We start from the raw sequence: 19,865 nt of genomic DNA on the forward strand, positions 1-19,865 counted from the left end.
TGAACTGTTCGCTTGAGTTGAAATGGGTCGGAACGAACGAGTGCGTCTTGAACAAGCAGTCGTGACGACTGAGGCAAACAGGGGGAAGAGAGAATGTGGTCGTGTTTATATATGCTACGAGTGATTGAGTTGATAGAACACAGGTGTATGCATCAGTGAAGTGATTGGAGCGCAGGTGAAATGGATTAGCGAGGCGCCGGTGATTACATGGTGTGGTCTTGTGTTCCTGAACCTCAGTTATTTTTTTATTTTTTTTTATTATTTTTTTATTGTTCTTCAGCATAGAATACAGAGCATCTGATACATCATTACTATTATTTTCTTGTGTCATACATAGTGTTATATCATTCATACATACAACATACAATCATACCCCTGTGTTCCCTTCCCCACTCCCCCCTCTCTCAATTCCCATGTATGCTTATTGACAGTTGTATTCAGTACCACACATTTCTTTATGCTCTTCTCCATACATCTACTTAGTCATCTCTATATCAGCTCTGTTTTTTACATTTATTAACAAAAAATACAAAAATAAATCATAACATGTACATATCTGTAGCTATTAAACCTTGAACTAAGGGATTCCTTGCCCTGCACAATCTCTTATACAAAGTCTGCTCTAATTGGCGCTACTGTATATACTCGATCCAATTTTCCCAAATTCCTTTAAACTTATCCTGTTGCAGTCTGATAGAATAAGTCAGCTTCTCCATCACATATATATCATGCATTACTTCAATCCAATCATCCACCCTAGGTGCTTCGGCCTTCAGCCATTTCCTTGTAATCGCTTTCTTACTTGCAATTAACATCATTCTAAATATATGTTTGTCTCCTAATCGCACAAGCCCTTGGTCTACTTAATACCTCAAATGAGAGTGGAAGATTCACTTTGGTTATTTCATCCATACATTTCTTTAATTCTTGCCAGTAACCTTTTAGAATAGGGCAGTCCCAGAATATATGGAAATGGTCAGCTCTGTCTGCTCCACACATTCTCCAGCACCTTGTGTTTTGATATTTTTTCTGTGCAGGAGTTAAAAAATATCTTGTGATATTTTTCCATCCATGTTCTCTCCAAGATGAGGAGCATGTTTCCACGGTTGTTCAAAGACCTCTTCCCATTCCTCCACTGTCATCTCAATAGTTGCTTCTCTCTCCCATTTCTCTTTTATATATATTGTGTCACTGCCCTTCAAATCTTCCACTCTCATATATAAATTCGAAATTAATTTTCTTCCCAAGTTTGATTCATGTGCCAAGGTAAACATATTAATTATTCCCAATTCTGATCCATCTAGATTCCCCTCTCTCATTGTTTGCTCTATGTAATGTCTCAATTGCAAATACCTATAAAAGTCCTGATTAGCCAAGCCAAATTGATCCTTCACTTCTTGAAAACTTTTAATATTTCTATTCTTCAGTAACTCCCAGTGTATCTTGGGTCCCCGCTCCCATGTTTTGAATCCCCTGTCTGTTCTATTTGGTATGAATTCTGAATCATGTACAATCCATCTCATCAACCTACTATGTATTGTCAAATTATTTTTATTATTGTATTCCAAATTTTAATTGATATATCCAGCCATGGATTTACCTCTTCTCGGAGGTGTATCCTCAATTTATTATCGGCTATTATAGCCTGGATAGGAACCCCATCTGTTGTCATAACCTCAATTTCTTTCCACCTCGCTTTATAAGAGGGATTGCACAGATTCAGCAATGTTTTTATTTGCGCTGCTTGATAGTAACTCTTCAAACACGGTAAAGCTAACCCTCCCTTATTCTTAGGTCCTGAACCTCAGTTAGCACACTAACTCCATTAATTATTTAAAGAGAGAGAGAGAGAGAGAGAGAGAGAGAGAGATTAAAACACGATTTCAGACGGAAGCCCGTCTTTATTGTCACACGAACACACTACAACACATGCATGCGGCCACAACACACACTCATGCTGACGTGGCCGGTGAAATATGTCCTCTGCATTTGACCCATCCAGGCTTGTCCTTTCCTCCGGGGGGCAGGCCAGGAGCAGTGGTCGCTTTTTCTTTCCAGCGCCCGGGGACCATCATTGGTCATTGGACCAACTTCAGATGTTGTCGTCACTGGTCGGATGACGATCTTCTGCATGTTTTTAGTGGGGGGTTATGTACGGAGGAACTCCCTGGGGGGGTACGGGGAGAACATGCAAACTCCACACAGAAAGGCCCTTTCGACGAGATAGCCCACCTGGGCAGTAGGCACTGAAGATATGGGGGGGTCACAACTCCAGCGCCCACAGCGTCTCAGGCGAGAATCGAACTCAGGACCTTCTAGCTGTGAGGCGACAGCGCTACCGACTGCGCCACCGTACCCCGAGAGAGAGAGAGAGAGAGAGAGATCTAGGTCCCCTACCTAGGCCAGTGATCCTAAACCATTTTCATATAATCAAGGACCCCTCATTTAGTCCACATCAGGGCAACAGACCCCCTTTTGATAAGAGTTTGTCTCTCAGACCCAAATCAGAGAATATTTCTACATGTGATTTTGTCCATGCCTAGGTAGAGAGACAACAGAGAAACTATCTAAACAGTCATTCTTCTATTATTCTCTAATTGTGTTAACTTCGTGATAGTGGATAATGGATAACAACAACCATTGATTAATTTGCTGCAGACGCCCTGAAGCCCCACATACAAATCCCATTCCAAGCTGAAAATTAGAGTATACCCACTACAATAAACTATACTACACCACTGAGTAAAGGATAAAACAATTTTGTCTCATGAAGCTGTGAATGGATATTAGTGTGCATGTGCTATACATCAACCACAACCTTGAAGTAAAGTTGTACTGTTAAGCAAAAAGTTCATAAGTCTGTTTCTTCATGGTTTTCAGTCCATCTGGTCAATGCTACATACATTTCATGAAGCAACTACAGTATGTTGAGGAGGAATTCAACCATTTTCTACTATATAGGGAGCAAGTGGGCAATCTCTCTTTCTCCGTTTCAATTTTTGTCCCGCTGATGATGTCATTGTGACTCCACTGATGATGTCATAGGCATTGTAACCAGTGGGCATTTCAGCCTGCCTATTTTTGACGCCTATGCGGAAATTGCATTCTTTCAAATGGCCAGTGGGGGTCGCAGCTTGTGTAGCACTCCCGGGAACATCCATTCAACTATATGGGAAACGAGCCAACTTCTCTCTCGGTCTAGGTCTTAAATAAACACTTTCCAAATTAGTGTATGGTCTGAAAAAACTATTTCAAGTCTTTTTCATGCTCTAACGCGCTCCGTTTTCCAAATGATAGCCCCATTTCGAGGAAAATTGATGACAAACATCGGATAATAAGAACAGTAATACTTCCGACCGGTAGAGGCAGCAATGTGCCGCAAGGCATCAGGTAGCAAGTAATAGTTGAGCAAATTATCAGAAAATAGCGTTACTTTATGATATTTTAATAATGTTAGTATTTTTATTTGACCTTTATTTAACCAGGTAAAAACCGTTGAGAACAAATTCTCATTTACAATGGTGACCTGGCCAAGGGGCCGCAGCAAGGGTAAAAAACAATACAAACAGTACATCAGGTCAGCACAAGGCAACACATATAAAATACGTATAGTAAATAACGACAAGACAGAAGTAAAATCAGGAAGCAAACAACAACATTCAATCAACAAAGATGCAGAAGGAGGGGGGTTGCTGGGAATTAATGATGGGACTATAGGGGGAGAGAGGGAGGGAGAGGCCTAACGGCAGGTGCAGCGGTCGACTACGAGCTGTTTCAGGGTGTGTTTGAACATGTTGAGAGATATGAGAGCTGTGAGTTTGAGTGTGTTTTGAAGTGTGTTCCAGTCATTTGCTGCGGCAAAGCGGAAGGAGTTACGGCCAAAGACAGTACAGGCTTTTGGGATGGAGAGCATGATGAAGTTGGTGGATCTTAGACGGTAATTGCTGTTGGAAATATGCAGGAGGGATGAGAGGTACTGTGGACACATGCCGAGAATGGACTTGTACACTAGTTGAAGCCAGTGTTGAAGCCGCCTGGTGTGAAGGGAGGGCCAGTCCACAAGTTCATACAGGTCACAGTGGTGAGTGGAAAAGGGGGCACTTGTGGCAAAGCGGATAGCAGAGTGGTGGATTGTGTCCAGTTTATTGAGGATGCTCTTTGAGGCCATCCGGTAGATCGTGTCACCATAGTCGAACATGGGCAGGATGGTCATTTTGACGAGGATGTGTTTGGCAGAGTGTGTAAATGACGCCTTGTTGCGGTAGAGAAAACTGAGTCTGGCTTTGACTTTGGCCACTAGGTTGTTTATGTGTGTGTTGAATGAAAGGGATTTGTCCAGCCATAGTCCGAGATATTTATAGGAGCTGACAAACTCCAGCTCAGAGCCGTCGGCAGTGTAGATCTTGGGGGTGGGGCTGGCAGTGCCGGGGTTGTTCCGGGCAAACAGCATGCATTTGGTCTTTTTGGTATTGAGGAGCAGTTGAAGTTGGAGGAATGACTGTTGTATAGAGGTGAGGCTTTGTTGAAGAGTGGATGCAGCTGAGTATATGATGGTGTCATCAGAGTAAATAAGGTGGTGGAGTGGAGCGATAACAACGCTCTCTTAATCAATGCAAAAAAGACAGCAGAGATTGTTTTTGGGTCTCCACCTGACACACACAGCACCTCTGTTACTATCCATAACGAACAGATCAAGCAGGTATGCTCCTTCACATACCTAGGAGTAACAATAGACCACCTGCTGTCATGGAAAGACCACGTAGACTCTCTGTGTAAAAAAACGAAGCAAAGACTATACTTTCTTCGCCGATTAAGATCTTTTGGTGCTAGTAAACAGATTCTTCTATTATTTTTTACCTCAGTGATTATGAGTGTTTTACAGTACTGCAGTACCACCTGGTATGGATGCCTGTCTGTTACCTTAAAATCACAACTACTTAGACAGATGAATATTTGTTCAAAAATTGTAGGTAAACCACTGCATAGTCTATTTGAGTCTACATATGTCAACAGTGTATTGAGGTTAGCCAGAAATATTGCCTCAAACACTAATCATGTGTGAAGAATATGAACTCCTGCCCTCTGGCAGGAGATACCTAATTCCAACTTTCAAGAAGGTCAGACTAAGAAAGTCCTTTATACATCAGTCGATCCTGAGGCTTAATCAAGAACATGGCCGAGGGTCAGTGGAGCAGTGACCAGTGCTCTCTGTGTGCTGTATGTGTGTATGTATCTTTGTATTTTTTGGTTTTGTTCTCTTTGTCATGTGTTTGTGCGCTGCCGCTGTCTTGTAAGACAAATTTCAGTGTGAACTGACAATAAAGTATATCGTATCGTATCGTATCGTATCGTATCAGCATACAAATGAATCTGCTGACCAACGGCCTTAGCTACATCGTTTATATACTGTAAATAGAGAAGAGGGTAGACATATATAGTTAGTAGACACACGTAACTATATAGATACCATACATCTAACGTCCATAACATGGCGGACCATTTAACGTTATACCGTTAGATAAAGCCTTAAGCCTTCTCTGTATTCAGACATTCAGACCATTGGATTCAGCACAGAAACCGGAGTACGTTATAACATTTTAAATAGAGTCACGTTATAAACAACTAACCAACGCTGGGGGTCCATATGGAAACAGTGTTACTCGAAATGGTTAAAAGTTAAATCAATTTGGTCATTCAGTGCCGTTTTACTGCAATGTAAAGTACGTTAGCCGCTACCATTAGCCAAAGTAGCTGACTACCCATAATGCATTACGGCGATAAGGGAGACAGAGCAAATTCGGAAACTCCCCCAGCAGCCGCTAGGGGCAGCTGCCCCCTGCCCTCGTACTTCCGTGTAGCATTCATTCATTCAACCAATCAAACGAAATCAAACAATATCCGGAAGTGAGCTTCATTTTGCTGTGTCAAAGTCAATGAGCTATGTTGGTCCATTATATATAGGTCAATGATTGTAACATTATCAGTAATGTCATGAGAGCATTTGTGATGTCATCTATGATGCAAAGTTGTGACTTCATCAGTGTTGTCATAAGAGCATGTGAGCCCACACAGCGGTCAAGCTGCAGGGCGAGCGAGGCCACGCAGCAGCCAAGCCTAGGAATTAGCAGAGTCTAGGCATTATATAAAACTAGGGATCTCGCGCGCGCGCTCGATTCCTAGAAGCTGGCCCTGCAGCTCGCATTTGCAGCTCGGCTGCTGTGTGGCCAATGAGACCAGCATCACTGATGATGTCAGATTTATGACATCACTGATGATGTCACAGTGGGATTCATGACATCACTGATGATGTCACAGTTTGATTTATGAGGGATTTATGACATCACTGATGATGTCACAGTGGGATTCATGACATCACTGATGATGTCACAGTTGGATTTATGAGGGATTTATGACATCACTGATTATGTCAAAGTGGGATTTATGACATCACTGATGATGTCACAGTGGGATTTATGACATCACTGGGATGTATGACATCACTGATGATGACATCACAGTGGGACAATCACAGTGGGACAGAGAAACAAACAGACAGAGCCCCAGCTCCCATTTATGGCCCAATTCCACCGCAGCTAGTAGCGCGATCCCGCTCCGCTCGACTCGATAAATGGTCTCATTCCACCATTAAAAACTATCCCAGCCCGGGTTGTATTGGGGTCGAGTCGTGTTACTTTTAGTACCTGCCTCGTCGTGGTTCTATTCTGTGAACCCGGGTTCATACGGTGACATTGTTGACGACTGATTGGTCAGGCAGAATCGTGTTTACTCTGTCTACTGACTGTCAATGCAATGCTGGCGGCTGCATACCAGTTTAGTGGGTTTACATTCTCTTCTGTTATGTATATTTCCATCAGTCTTTTGTGTTGGTGCCTTCGCCTCCAGTGAAATAAAATCGGGGGAGCTCAGGGAGCTCTGTAGCTGAGTGGAGGCTGCAGCGCTCCGCTAGGCCGCAGCGGGTGTTTGGTGAAGCCGCGGTCTTGCCTGAGAGGCCGCGGGGTAGAGGCTTCACTCTGTTGCGCCTCTCCCGTCCCCGCACAGCGCAGCGCATGCCTGTGAGTCACATTTGCCCATGTACACTGTAGGTCATTTAGAGGCACCAGTATTTCATAAACAGTTTAAAAGTTCTGTGGATGGATTTAATTGTAACGTTATGTTACAGCCTACTTCGGCTATAAGCGAAGGACAGATATGCGGTCGTTCTGACGACCAGCTGTGGGCGGGGGTGGGTGGGGGCAGATGATCCGCGGTGGAAGCAAAACGTCCATCGGGCTGATACGATTAGAGCCGAGTGGTGACGAGCTGTGCAGGGCAGTAAAATGTGGTGGAAATGAGCCATTATATACTGAGGGAGCAAGTTGGAACTGTTTGTTTCAAGTGGGCACTGTTTGTTTCAATTTTGGTCCCACTGATGATGATTGTGACATCATCAGTGACATCATTATTGACCAAAATCATCTTATGACATCACTGATTATGTCCTAGGCTTTGTGACATCATTGTGAGGTCATCAGTGAGTGATGTCATCAGAGATGCAAAGTTGTGCAATTGTGCACTGCGCAAGCCAATAGGCTGGCTGCACAGTGGCCGAGGCTGCACAGGCTGCACAATTGCAGGCTGCACAGTGGCCGAGCTGTGTATGCGAGCTGCAGGGCCAGCTAGGTGAGCTGCAGGGCGGGCGAGTCCGCGCAGCAGCCGAGCCTAGGAATCGACCGTGCGTAGCGTAGGAGATGCCTGGTTTTACAAATGTGGAAACCAGGGCACACTTTTTTCATCACCTTATCATTCTGTGATGTTTTTGTGTTCACCGCTTTTCAAGGTTGAGTATGCAGATCCTTCAAATACCAATCTAAAATCCTTGTCTAGCTTACATCTTTAAATGTTGCAGATGGTTTCTTATCACATGATGAACAAAATTAAAGATGTACCGCTTACATCAAAGACATTAATTTTGAATAATGATATAAACAAGGATGACTTATGTGCTTGCATGCCCATTAAACTGTAAAATCTGCAGCACTCAATTTTAAATGAAAGTGGATTCAACAGTACAGATTGCTAATTATCATAGAGCGAATCATACTAAAGATATTCCCGTTTTTAACGGATGCACTGCCGTACCAGAATGGCACCTCACATTTGAATCACTCACTGATAAAAAAAAAGGGGGCTCATTATTCCATGGCTACTTAAGGGGAAACTGGGGTAAATGAAAGATGTCTAGAATTTTACATGATTGAACATGACAGATAAAATAAGCAAATGCTATGGGAAATAGGTGTATAATTAATTAATTCCTTAATGTCATTATTATTAAACTAGTACAGTTTAGTCATCTCTTGCCTCAAAGGTGCTATACTGTATGTGTAACATCAATAAATCGTTACCACATTAATTGGGTAATTAATACAGTAATAATTTGAAGACATTGCTGAGAGAACTGGCAGCCGCTGTTGGATCTACATACTCTGTACTCTGCAGTTTACATTGTGAGCCACTGGGTGAGATTTAGCAGGAAATCTGCTGGATCGCTTTATGACACAGAAGAGGAAGAGGGTCGGCACTCACTCACTTTATGGCACAAAAGAGGAAGAGGGCACTTCCAGAGCAATCAAAGCTAATGGTGCAGCCACACTTGCATGATGCAGGCTGTCGCTGCCCATTCACTTTGTATTGAACACGCTGCTCATCGCCTTGCAAAGCATGCTGGGATACCTGGCTACGCGATCCAATACAAAGTGAATGGGCAGCAGTGACAGCCTGCGTCAAACATCGCGCAAGTGTGGCTGCACCGTAAGCTAAAGCTGGTGGAACTATGGAGATTCCACGTTGCAAACAAAGAGAAGTGTTGTGACTCTTAATTTCTTTATTTTATTTAGTTAAAATACATAAGAAACAGATACAATAAATTATATTCCAAATGTTTACTGTAAATCGTTACAAAAGTTATCACAAACTGTACACTTCATGACAGTAGTTGCAGTTGCTGTTTTTGCTCAATATAGATTTAACCAATATGCAAACAATTACAACTCAAAGCGCTACAGTAAATTCCTAAACATGGAATATCTTGATCAACTAGAATTGGCCTCAATGATATTATTAATTGTTCACAACTATTACTTAACATGTATAAATTCACTCGATTACAAGTCTGAGCTGTACAAATGATCACCAAACAATATAAATACATAGTAATGTCTCCAGTTCCATAAGATTACAACTTTTTTAATTTCACCTTTGAATATATACAAATGACAAGCATATGTACAAATGTAAACACAAAGTTAGAAATTTGAAATACTCTAACATATTCATTACATTGTCACTCGTCAGTATTTTTTGTTAAATATATATGTTGACAGGCATGCTACAAGCAAAAATATTTATTTTTAATATTGAGGGCAGCGCAGGGGAAAAACATGTGCAAGTAAGTTAACAGTACATAGCCTTTTTCTACTTGCTATGTTGGTTTATTATTAGTTTTCTTATTACTCACATGTACTGTAAACAGAAGCGGAGTCAATGTAGAATCTACATTTTCAATGGTTTTAAATTGAAAAAACGAAATGGGGGGAATCTTCCGTTTTTTCCCCGTTTTCGTTTTTTCGTTTTCGTTTTCGTTTTCCGTCTTAAACTTTAAAACGAAAAAACATTTTTAGCAAAAAAAAAAAAAAAAAAAAATCTAAATTCATGGCGGGCCACTTAAAAAGGGGCAGCGGGCCGCAGTTGGCCCGCGGGCCGTAGTTTGGCCACCCCTGATGTACATTTAGATGCACTTAACTTCATTTCATATGGCTTTAATGCAATGTCAAACTATACACAATATGAATGATTGAAGGGTGAGCTAGGATGCACATCCTATCACTTGAGCAGGAGCATGTGTAAGAGTTAAAGACAGCTTCTTGCCAAAATTTATTCTTTTATGTATTTAACTTCCCTGAATTTCTAACTGCTGAGGAATGGCTGTTCACATTAAATAAACCGCACATTAAATCTTGGTCTTATTTTTTCTGCCAAGTTTTCCATTGAGAATTACTTAGAGGGACAAATATAAATTGATTATCTAACTGAATTATCATTACATTCTGTTGTTGTGGATCATGTGTGCGAGTCATTGGCACAAGCATTCTTCTTCTTTTGTTGTAATATTGTTGATGAGTCAGCTTGCCGCCTGTACATCAACCTCTGTTGGATTTAGAGTGTGAAGCCAAAACATCAATATTCATAAGCATTATATCACATTTTCATTTTTTATTTCAACATGAAGTAGGCTACATTTTCAGCATAAACAATAGTTTAAATCAAAGTGAATATAAAGCTATGAGTAATAAGACAATGTATCAAACTGAGAATCATTTCTCTACTTTGCCATTTAGTTTGCATTAACATGCTGAAATTGTTCTGTGCAAAAATAAATGTGAAACTGTTTAATCATTTAAAATAGGTTTAGAAAGCGTAGACATACAAATGAATATAAGGATCTCTGTATTGACTCAAAGTGACTTTGTACTGATTGAGTTGTTCGTCTCTCGGGACAGAAGTTTGCTACATGTTGCGGCTACAGTTGGTCCATGTCTGTGAGCTTGACTCTAATGTCTGCAAGTATGGCTGGTTAACAGCTGGTGATGTTGTATACGCATGTGACAGTTATGTTTGATGAATTTTCGGAGACATTTACCCAGCCCTTTTAAATGCCAAATTACCCGCTCGCTAAGGCCAACACCTGGATCACAACTCATTGGATTATAGATTATTTTTTATGAAGCATATGTCTTGGCATTGAGCAGCTTAGCCCTTTAACATTGTGCCATTTCAAATGAAAATGCAAAGAGCTGTCTCAGGCCAGAAAATGTTCCTCTGAAGTGTATCACAAGGAACGCCTTGCCGTGAGTCCTAACTGTTCACATAGTCTGAGTAAAAGATGCATTTGACTGAGACATAATTTCAAAATAGATGAAATGAAAAACAAATACTTAACCGTGTGCCTATACAAGACAGATTGAAATTACTTGATTTTAAAGACAAGTGCTGTGCATAGCCAGCTCTGTAGAGCACTTGGAGAACTTGAGTGAAAAACAAAACTTTCATGAGTGACTTCCATTTTCATACAACATACTCATGAGAGACCAATTGGCAGTACAACTGAGTAACTCTTAACAAACCTCTGTTTTTATAACGGGTGGAGGGGGGGGGGGGGGGTGGTAGCACGCTACCTGGGATCCTCAGGGTGTCAGTGGAGGTTTGGGTGAAGGACAGGAACCTTGACTCTCAAAACTTGCTGCTCTTCCAGGCCACTGCAAGTAAAAATAACATAAAACCCAAGACATGAGTGAAATCAGAATCAGCTGTCTTTTTCTGTGGGTAGGGTGGGGAGTGGGTGTGGCAGGAGGATAAGAGGAAGACATTATTTGTAACATTTAAAATATGACTCTTTATTTCTTCATTCAAAATAACCCCGTAGGTTTGAAAATTAGATATTCAGGACCTTACACATTGTGCAACACTCGCTGGAAGCTAGAGCATGCATCACGAAGCAGTTGGACTGCCGTGTCACAAAGTGCTGCGAAAACTCTGAAAGGACGTCATAGTGTGATTAAGGTGTACAATGCACTTCAATAATGCGACTAAGATCGGAATACTACGTCTTAGTTTGACTAATTGCTTTCTCCGACTATCCTTATTCCGATTAAGGAAATCATTAAAGACCACATGAACCCAAGTGGTGCGAGGTTCAGTGGCGTATCAGACTGAAAACAGATATTTCCTGAGATGAAAGAGGGTTGAGGGGTGGGCCATAGGGTGTCGATGATTTGATTTGACAGTTCTGTGGACTGCAGTTGGCGTTGGCCAATCCTGGCGTGCCCCGAAATCGAGCGTGTTCTGGCGCTACACGAGTGGGCTCCGGGAGAACCAGGCAGCCGGCTGCTTCCGGTGTGGACATGCCGAGGCAAGAGTGCTGCCTGCCGGCTTGGAGCATCGACTAGCCACGGTAAAGAGCTGTGTAAATACAATATTCCTGGAATGCGAGTTTAACGAACCAGTAACATGTCCTATGCATTATACATCAAATGAAGACATTTACCGTTTGCTTTATTTTGTATGTTACATACTTATTGGCGAAGTTATTAGTTAGTTTATGGGCAATTCTGCCAGGTTACAGGCAGTAGGCAGCCATCTTGCCTGCAGAATTTTCTCCTCGAAATGAAGATGAATTGACAGCTGCCATGTCGTGATATGATTGGTTGAAATGGGGTAGACATTTTATAGTACTTTGTTACGTCACCATAATATAGATTCAAGTTATGAATGAAATCCTGAAAAATTAACTTTTGATGTGAAAAAGTGTGAAAAACTAAATAAATTAGATTTGTGTGAATTTTTCTGCATACATGCTTATTGAGTGCCAGCCACTTTTGGAAGACGGATGCTCCCAGTGCACCCTTTCAGAGCGTTTTCAGTGATTTCTCGAGGCCCACAGAATATTGTGTGATATTACTATGTAAACACCGAACACGCCCAAAGAACGATGATACTCTATTGTATCATCAGCAAAAAAAAGTTTATTGATATCATTTTCCGTTCTTTAGTTATCAGCCAGAGAAGATAGGTTGTTTTCACCAAAAACAGACGTTTCAAATTAGAAGCTGAGATAATCAGCCTTTTGTGAAATGAAGCATTTCAAGCACATCACTGACTCTGAAGCTAATATTTTCTGATGTAGTGACACCTCAAAAATAATTTCCTTCAATAAAACAGTGAAAACAAAGGAATTTTGTTTGGCAAAATAATATTTTTTAGTTGCAACCAGCAGCGCTGGCCCCTGCGTGCGCAGACCCTACACTTTCTTGCTGGTCTTGATTTACTGCTGGTGGGCATCAGATATTCTAGCTTGCCAATCTGTCCATCGAGCCTGCTGTCTGGGTCTGTCTGGGTCGGTGTTGTATGCTGCCCTGCGTGCCCCACCCCCCTCGACTGCAAACCCCTCCTCCGTGGGTGTGTCTCTGGTGGCTCTGGTGGCTCTCTGCTGCGTTTGCTCTGCACTGAAAACCCAGCTTTTTCACAGCGTTCCGCGTGTATTTGTCACCGGCTCCCAGCACTTCCAACTGAGAATAATAACAACTCCACAACTAATCATGTGGAGGGGCTATCGCAGCGGACACGGAGGGGCTCAATTGTGGGAGCAGATTGGCTGCTGCAGGCACAGCTAACGTTATGCTTCATGCATATCGATGCATACCGATGCGGTTTCAGTTTCATCACGGGGCTTCTTCTGCTGTTTTTCCTCACCTTTCTCTAATCTGGAGAGCACTGTCTAATGGGTCCGTAAAATAGGTTATACACATTCAACATGCCACAAATTTTTACAGGAGATGTATCAGGCTTTGATCCACGTCCCACCGTCAAAAAACGCAATTGACGACTTTAGTCGTCATTGGCACTCTACGTTACTATTTGAATTGACGACTATAGTCGTCATTGGCACTCAATGAGTTAATAGGTGCACTGAATACCCAGGTATGTGAACTAAAAAAGAAAAGAAAACACATTTTTGGGTTCAGCTCGTCTTTAAGGTAATCAGAAAATGCTGATTAAATGCAGTGTCTTATTCAGACTATGGTCTTAATCATATTAATATTGGAATATTGCAGCCCATGCAAACGTAGTCATTGTTAATGCTTGCATTTTATTGCTTGATTGTCTTGTAACACACCCTAACTTTGATTAGTGGAACTTCTAGCAAACGATGATCCTTTATATTGAGTGATATAGAAACACGCATGCACACGCACGCACGCGCGCGCGCGCATGCACACACACACACACACACACACACACACACACACACACACACACACACCTACCTCTCCAAGAGCATGCCAATGAGTGATGGGCTTCCGCGGGTAAGCTAACATTTCATTCCAGTGATCTCGTCCAAGACCCTCAGCATCTGGTCCAGTGCGACACACACCAATCACCTCGTTGTGTCCAACGCTGTTAGTAAAACAAACAAACCACACACACACACACACACACACACACACACACACACACACACACACACACACACACACACACACACACACACACACACACACACACACACACACACACACACACATGTCAAGCTCACAGTAAATCAGTGGTTCCCAACCTTGGGGTCACAACCTGAAGTGGGGTCGCCTGAAGTTTCTTCTTCCTTTTTTTTTTAACATCACACAAAATTTAAAACTATCAAAGACGATTAGGGCCACATGTGAAGAATTTATTTGAGTTCTGAGTTTAAGCCAGGATTCTGAGAATAAAGTCAAATCTGGAAAAAAAAGTTACAATTCTGAGTTAAAGGGACAGCTCACCCTAAAATCCAAAATACATATTTTTTCCTCTCACCTGTAGTGCTATTTATCCATCTATATCGTTTTGGGATAGTTGCCTGAGTTTTGGAGATATCAGCCGCAGAGATGTCTGCCTTCTCTTGAATACAATGGAACTGGATGGCACTCGGCTTGTGGTGCTCAAAGTGCCAAAGAAATACATTTGAAAAACTCAACAGCATTGTCTCTTTCCAGAAATCATGACCCGGTTACTCAAGATAATGCACAGACTTTGTTGTGAGCAGTTTCATGTAGGAACTATTTTCTTTTGCAGTCTCATGTAGAAACTAGCTAGCAGCTAGCGGGTGTAGTTCGGTCAAAAGAAAATAGTTCCTCCATGAAACTGCTCATAACAAGGTCTGTGGATTATCTTGAGTAACGGGGTCATGATTTCTGGAAATAGACATTGCTGTTGAGTTTATCAAATGTATTTCTTTGGCACTTTGAGCACCACAAGCCGAGTGCCATCCAGTTCCAATGTATTGGAGAGAAGGCAGAAACTCTGTGGCCGATAGCTCCAAAACTCGGGCAACTAACACAAAAGGATACAGATGGATAAATAGCACTACAGGTGAGAGGAAAAAATATGTATTTTGGATTTTAGGGTGAGCTGCTCCTTTAAGAATTCTGGAAAAAGATTAGAGTCAGAATTCTAAGATTAAAGTCAGAAATCTGAGGGGGGGGGGGGGATCAGCATTCTGATTTTAATGTCAGAATTCTGAGAAAAAAGTCAACATACTTTTACATGTGACATCATTGATGATGTCACATGTAAATGTGAATGTCTGGGCTCCCTACATTTTTGGAATGTCAAAGTGGGGTCACATCACAAGCTAAAAAAGGTTGGGAACCCCGCAGCAAATCTTTCAGTAATCTTCAACAGACACAAAAACAACATGAATTATACCAAAGGTAGTAAGTACCCTTCAACAGTCCTAGATGGAATAAATGTCTGATAGTTGATGTTTGTTTGATTTTTAAACCACAAAATTTTAATTCCCATCAATTATATGCCTTCTAAGAGCAGTCTAATTAGTTGTAATGATTGGTTTCTTTGTGTGGCACAGTCAGTTTAGTTCTCGTCTGTGTAGATTAATTTCAGTTGGTAATAAGAAGATGTCCAAAACAAATATGAAAACAAAATCCACTGCAAAGCCAACAGCAGGGGGACCATGGTGAGATACCTCTTGTTACATAAAAACAAGTGGGTAAAGAACCTGTCAGACAGGGAATTTATCAAGACAGAGACAGACTTCTAGCCAAGGGATCGTTCTAGCACCTGAATGCATCGCGGTTGTAGATATGATCACTGGCACACAGCTTGGATGGCCTTGGATGGCTTGGATGGCCATCCAGAAGAACAACATCCCCAAAGCGGAGGCAGAACATGAAAGTCTCTTGCACTTTAACAAACTCCAAGCCCCTCTTTACCTCACCACACAGGAGAACAAAGCCCTGACGTCACTCAGTGAGCACCCAAACGTCACCATCCTGGCTAGCCGCTACACGCAACTCTAAATGGATTCTCCTTTAGATTTGCGCACGGCTTGCCCTTCTCCGTGGAAGTCAGACCCAAAGCAAGCCCGGCTGGCTTCAAACATGCACGAATACCCCATACAATGCGGGCATGGCACTGCTGTGCAGTTGAAACGCGGAACAGCGCACCAGTAGAAGAGTCTCTGAAAAGGGAAAGATACCGTTTCCGGCTACACAAATAAGCATCGTACTCATAGCTGCTTCTTTTGGCACGGTGGCTTAGTGGTTAGCACTGTTGCCTCACAGCAAGACGGCCCCAGGTTCAAACCCCGGTCCATCCCAGGTCCTTTCTGTGTGGAGTTTGCATGTTCTCCCCGTGTTCGTGTGGGTTTTCTCCGGGTGCTCCGGTTTCCTCCCACCATCAAAGACATGTATGTTAGGGTTAAGACTCCTGTCAGTGTCCTGTCAGTGACCAAGGCAATGGCAAAAATAACTGGAGTTGGTCCCCGGGCGCTGCACTGCGGCTGCCCACTGCGGCTGCCCACTGCTCCTAGTTCTAGGAAGGTTCCAGGTAGAGGATGGGTCAAATGCAGAGGATGAATTTCCCCATGGGGATAAATAAAGAATAACTTAACTTAAATAACTTTTCACCCTACTAAAAGGGTGACACAGAACATATCAACTCGGTGGGTATCAGTTTCACAAGGGGGAAAACAAATTGCCCTTAGTTTACCTAAAAGAAGGGGGTAAATTTGACATTGAGGTGTACAGAGAACCCACTCAAGGAGAATACCTTCTTTTTGATTCACACCATCCACTGGAACACAAGCTGGGAGTAATCCGGACCTTACACCAGTCTTCAAAGAGTGAACTCTTTGAAAAGCTGTGGATTACCCTGACTGGGCTTTCATCAAAACAGCGACAAGATCCAAAAAGAAAACCAGACTAACAAGCAAAACATATCACAACATGAGACAGATCTATTTTGACATTCAGTAAATAGCCAGAGTTTCTGAGACGTTCTAGAGGATTTTTTACTAAACATGATATCGCAGCGTTTTTTATACCTGGCAACACACTGCATGTGGTTCATCCCTATAGGACCGCATACCAAAACACCAGGGAACAACAGTGGCTAAGCTGTCAGGTGCAGTGAGGAGTGTAGGCTACAGACTAAACAAACGCATGATGCAGCATAGAAGAGCAAACACCTCGTATAAAGCATCTAGTCCATGGGCCAAGGCTGAAATTTTGACATATCAGTACCACCTGAGGTGACCGCACGATTTTGTTATTTTTGTCTTCCTACATGTCTCTAGTTTATATTTTGGTATGATAACCCTTCTGATTTGGTAGCTTAAGGATAGTTATCACCCTGTAAACAAACCTACCCCCAAAAAATGACAAAACCCTGATTTCATCATATCTCCTGAACCACACATGATAACGCAGAAAATGTGATGTCTACCCCTATGTTTTCATGGTCAGGGATTACAATGACACCCTATACAACATCATAAACTGTTCACATGAATAGTTAATGGTGAATTCAGTGGTTTTTTGGTGAATTCAGTGGTGTTTTGAGAAGGATACAATGCAATTAGTCCATGGGCCAATGGTGAAATCGGTACCACCTAAGGGGACCGCGCAATTTTTGTATTTTTGTCTTCCTACATGTCTCTAGTTTATATTTTGGTATGATAACCCTGCCAATCTGGTAGTTTATTGATAGTTATCACTCTGTAAAAAACCTTCTCCCATATAAATGACAAAACCCTGATTTCTGTGTATTAGTCCAGATGATTATGTGAAAATCATGTTCACTTTTTCATAAAAGCATGAAACTTAGTACGCATATAGTTTGGGGGCCCGTAAATCTTCAGAAATTAAGCCATCACAAAAATGCCTCGTGGTGGCCATTTTAATTCTGCCATGCATCATATCTCCTGAACCACACATGATAACACAGAAAAAGTGATGTCTATCCCTATGTTTTCATGGTCAAGGATTACAATGATACCATATAGAACATCATAAACTGTTAAAGTAACTAATCAATGGTGAATTTAATGACGTGAGAAGGAAATCACAGTTTCTGATAACTGATGCTATAACCTTGACCACTCTCTGGCTAAGATTTTTTGATGAGTAATTTGACTTCTATGGGCCTTTTGTTAAAATAGCCCCCAGGCCCCTCCCAAACATCCTGCGACTTTCTGCCAGATGGCCAAATCCAAGATGGCCACTGGTACAATCTTGAAAAATTTACTTTTGAACCAGAGCACCTAGAATATTGTATGAAGACACTTTTCGGTGTAAGTCAACCACAAAGAATCTGATTCTGACATCAGTTTAACATTCTGACATAATTTTGACCCAGAATTCCAAGATGGCTGCCATCCAGAAGCGTGAAAACTTAACTTTTGAATGGCAACATATACGTATGTGGTGTTTGGGGTTTACCATTTTTAGAGTAAGGACGGAGATTAACAATGGTGAATTATAGCTATTTTGATTGCAAATCCATGCCTACCAAACATGGTTTAGTAATGACAATTATTGTGTTTTGAGGGTAATTTCATAATTAGCCTATGTTAGTCTCGCTGGCCAGCCTCCCCTCCCTACCGGGAGAGGAGTCTGGCGCCACGGAAACAGGCAACTGGGATAAGCCCTCCCCTGCTCTACAGCTGCTCCCCATTGGAGCGACTGATTCAGTGGCTGCCGGATGTCTGCTCCCGGCTTATTACAAACTCTGTCATTGGCTCCGACCACGTCAATCAGAGCAGCTTCCGCTCCCTCCTCCCTGTGTGTCGCTGTAAACAGTGCCCTGCCGCCTCAGTGAAAACAACAACGCTAACTAGCTAGCAAGCTAACGGCAGAAACCTACATGCTAGCTCGTTGCTACACGCTGAAAAGGGCAAGTTGGATTGTTGGAAACTATTTTCCAAGGGCACTGCCGCGAAGCGCCACCCATCGCAATCCCACTATGGAGACCTGCGTGGGAGGGGAGGCTGGCCAGCGAGACTAACATAATTATGAAATTACCCTCAAAACACGTCCGTGTGTAATGACATATCCAAAAGGAATTTTACTCTGCGCTGCGCTGCACAGCATAGAGATTATGGTGCGCTCAAGCACAGCGGAGTATTTAGCGCGTAAGAGGTGCTTTTTTTTTGCGCGTAAGAGGTGCTGCCCCGTATTCTGCGCAGAAACGCCTGATTGTGGCAGGCCTATGTCCAGTAAAATTATAACAGGCATGCACTTGTGCACGCCCCCAATTTGCATTGCGCGCGGCGTACCGCTTTTGCGAAGATAGGGCCCCCGGGACTTGCAAGAATCTGGTCAACTTCTCCTCTCCTGCAGCATGGGCTGATTTTAAGTCTGCAATGAGTTCATCAGAGGCAGGCAGACTGTAGGGTGCGGAGGGTTGGGGAGGCCAGGTCAAACGGGAAGGAGTTGAACTCATGCATGCAGGCATGGCTCAAAATGGATGCGAAAAGGTGCAAACACACCAGACGCTGAAGTGACGAAGCATCTGGAAGCGCAGCCAGTTTCATTTTGGCGCACTTGTTAGCACATTAGACCGTTCAGTCAGACCAGCCATGATGCGGCCGGCTCGCCCCATGCAGAGATTGTTTCGGCATCTGATCTATTTTTGTGTGAGACCTGCGAGTGATTGTGTGAAGCCAGATAGGAAATACAAGTTGTCACCGGCGCGGAGCAAAGCAGTGAGTCTGGTGTGAATGGCCAGGGTCCTGCTCGAGCTGAATTTACACACAGCTGCACTTTGCGTCTGCAGCATCACAATCATCTTCCACCCTCCTCCCTGCATGCATGCTCCAACCCGCTCTGACTGACTGGTGGCGACCATTTATGGATTTCGTTTCCACTCCCTCCGTGTCGAATCTGTCTATCTCAAATGCCTGTGCCACTGTGAAACAACAACATCAACAATGCTAGCTCGTTGCTACATGCTGAAAACGGTTGGATCTGGAT

General features: G+C 42.6%; 1 protein-coding gene across 2 annotated transcripts in view; it reads right to left on the reverse strand.

The window, feature by feature from the left end:
- Positions 1-11,243: 11,243 nt before the first annotated feature.
- The window catches only part of syt10 (synaptotagmin X), a gene marked incomplete at both ends in the record, with an annotated part of 53,588 nt that continues 44,966 nt past the window's right edge, over positions 11,244-19,865 (reverse strand). For both annotated transcript variants that reach the window (XM_083632103.1, XM_083632102.1), the window contains 2 exons: positions 11,244-11,315; positions 13,884-14,013. In XM_083632103.1, coding sequence (XP_083488229.1) covers positions 11,244-11,315; positions 13,884-14,013 — 202 coding nt within the window. The remainder of the gene's footprint in view (positions 11,316-13,883; positions 14,014-19,865) is intronic.

The sequence above is a fragment of the Poromitra crassiceps genome, assembly GCF_964638095.1.
Source record: "Poromitra crassiceps genome assembly, chromosome: 2".
NCBI classification, from domain to species: domain Eukaryota; kingdom Metazoa; phylum Chordata; class Actinopteri; order Beryciformes; family Melamphaidae; genus Poromitra; species Poromitra crassiceps.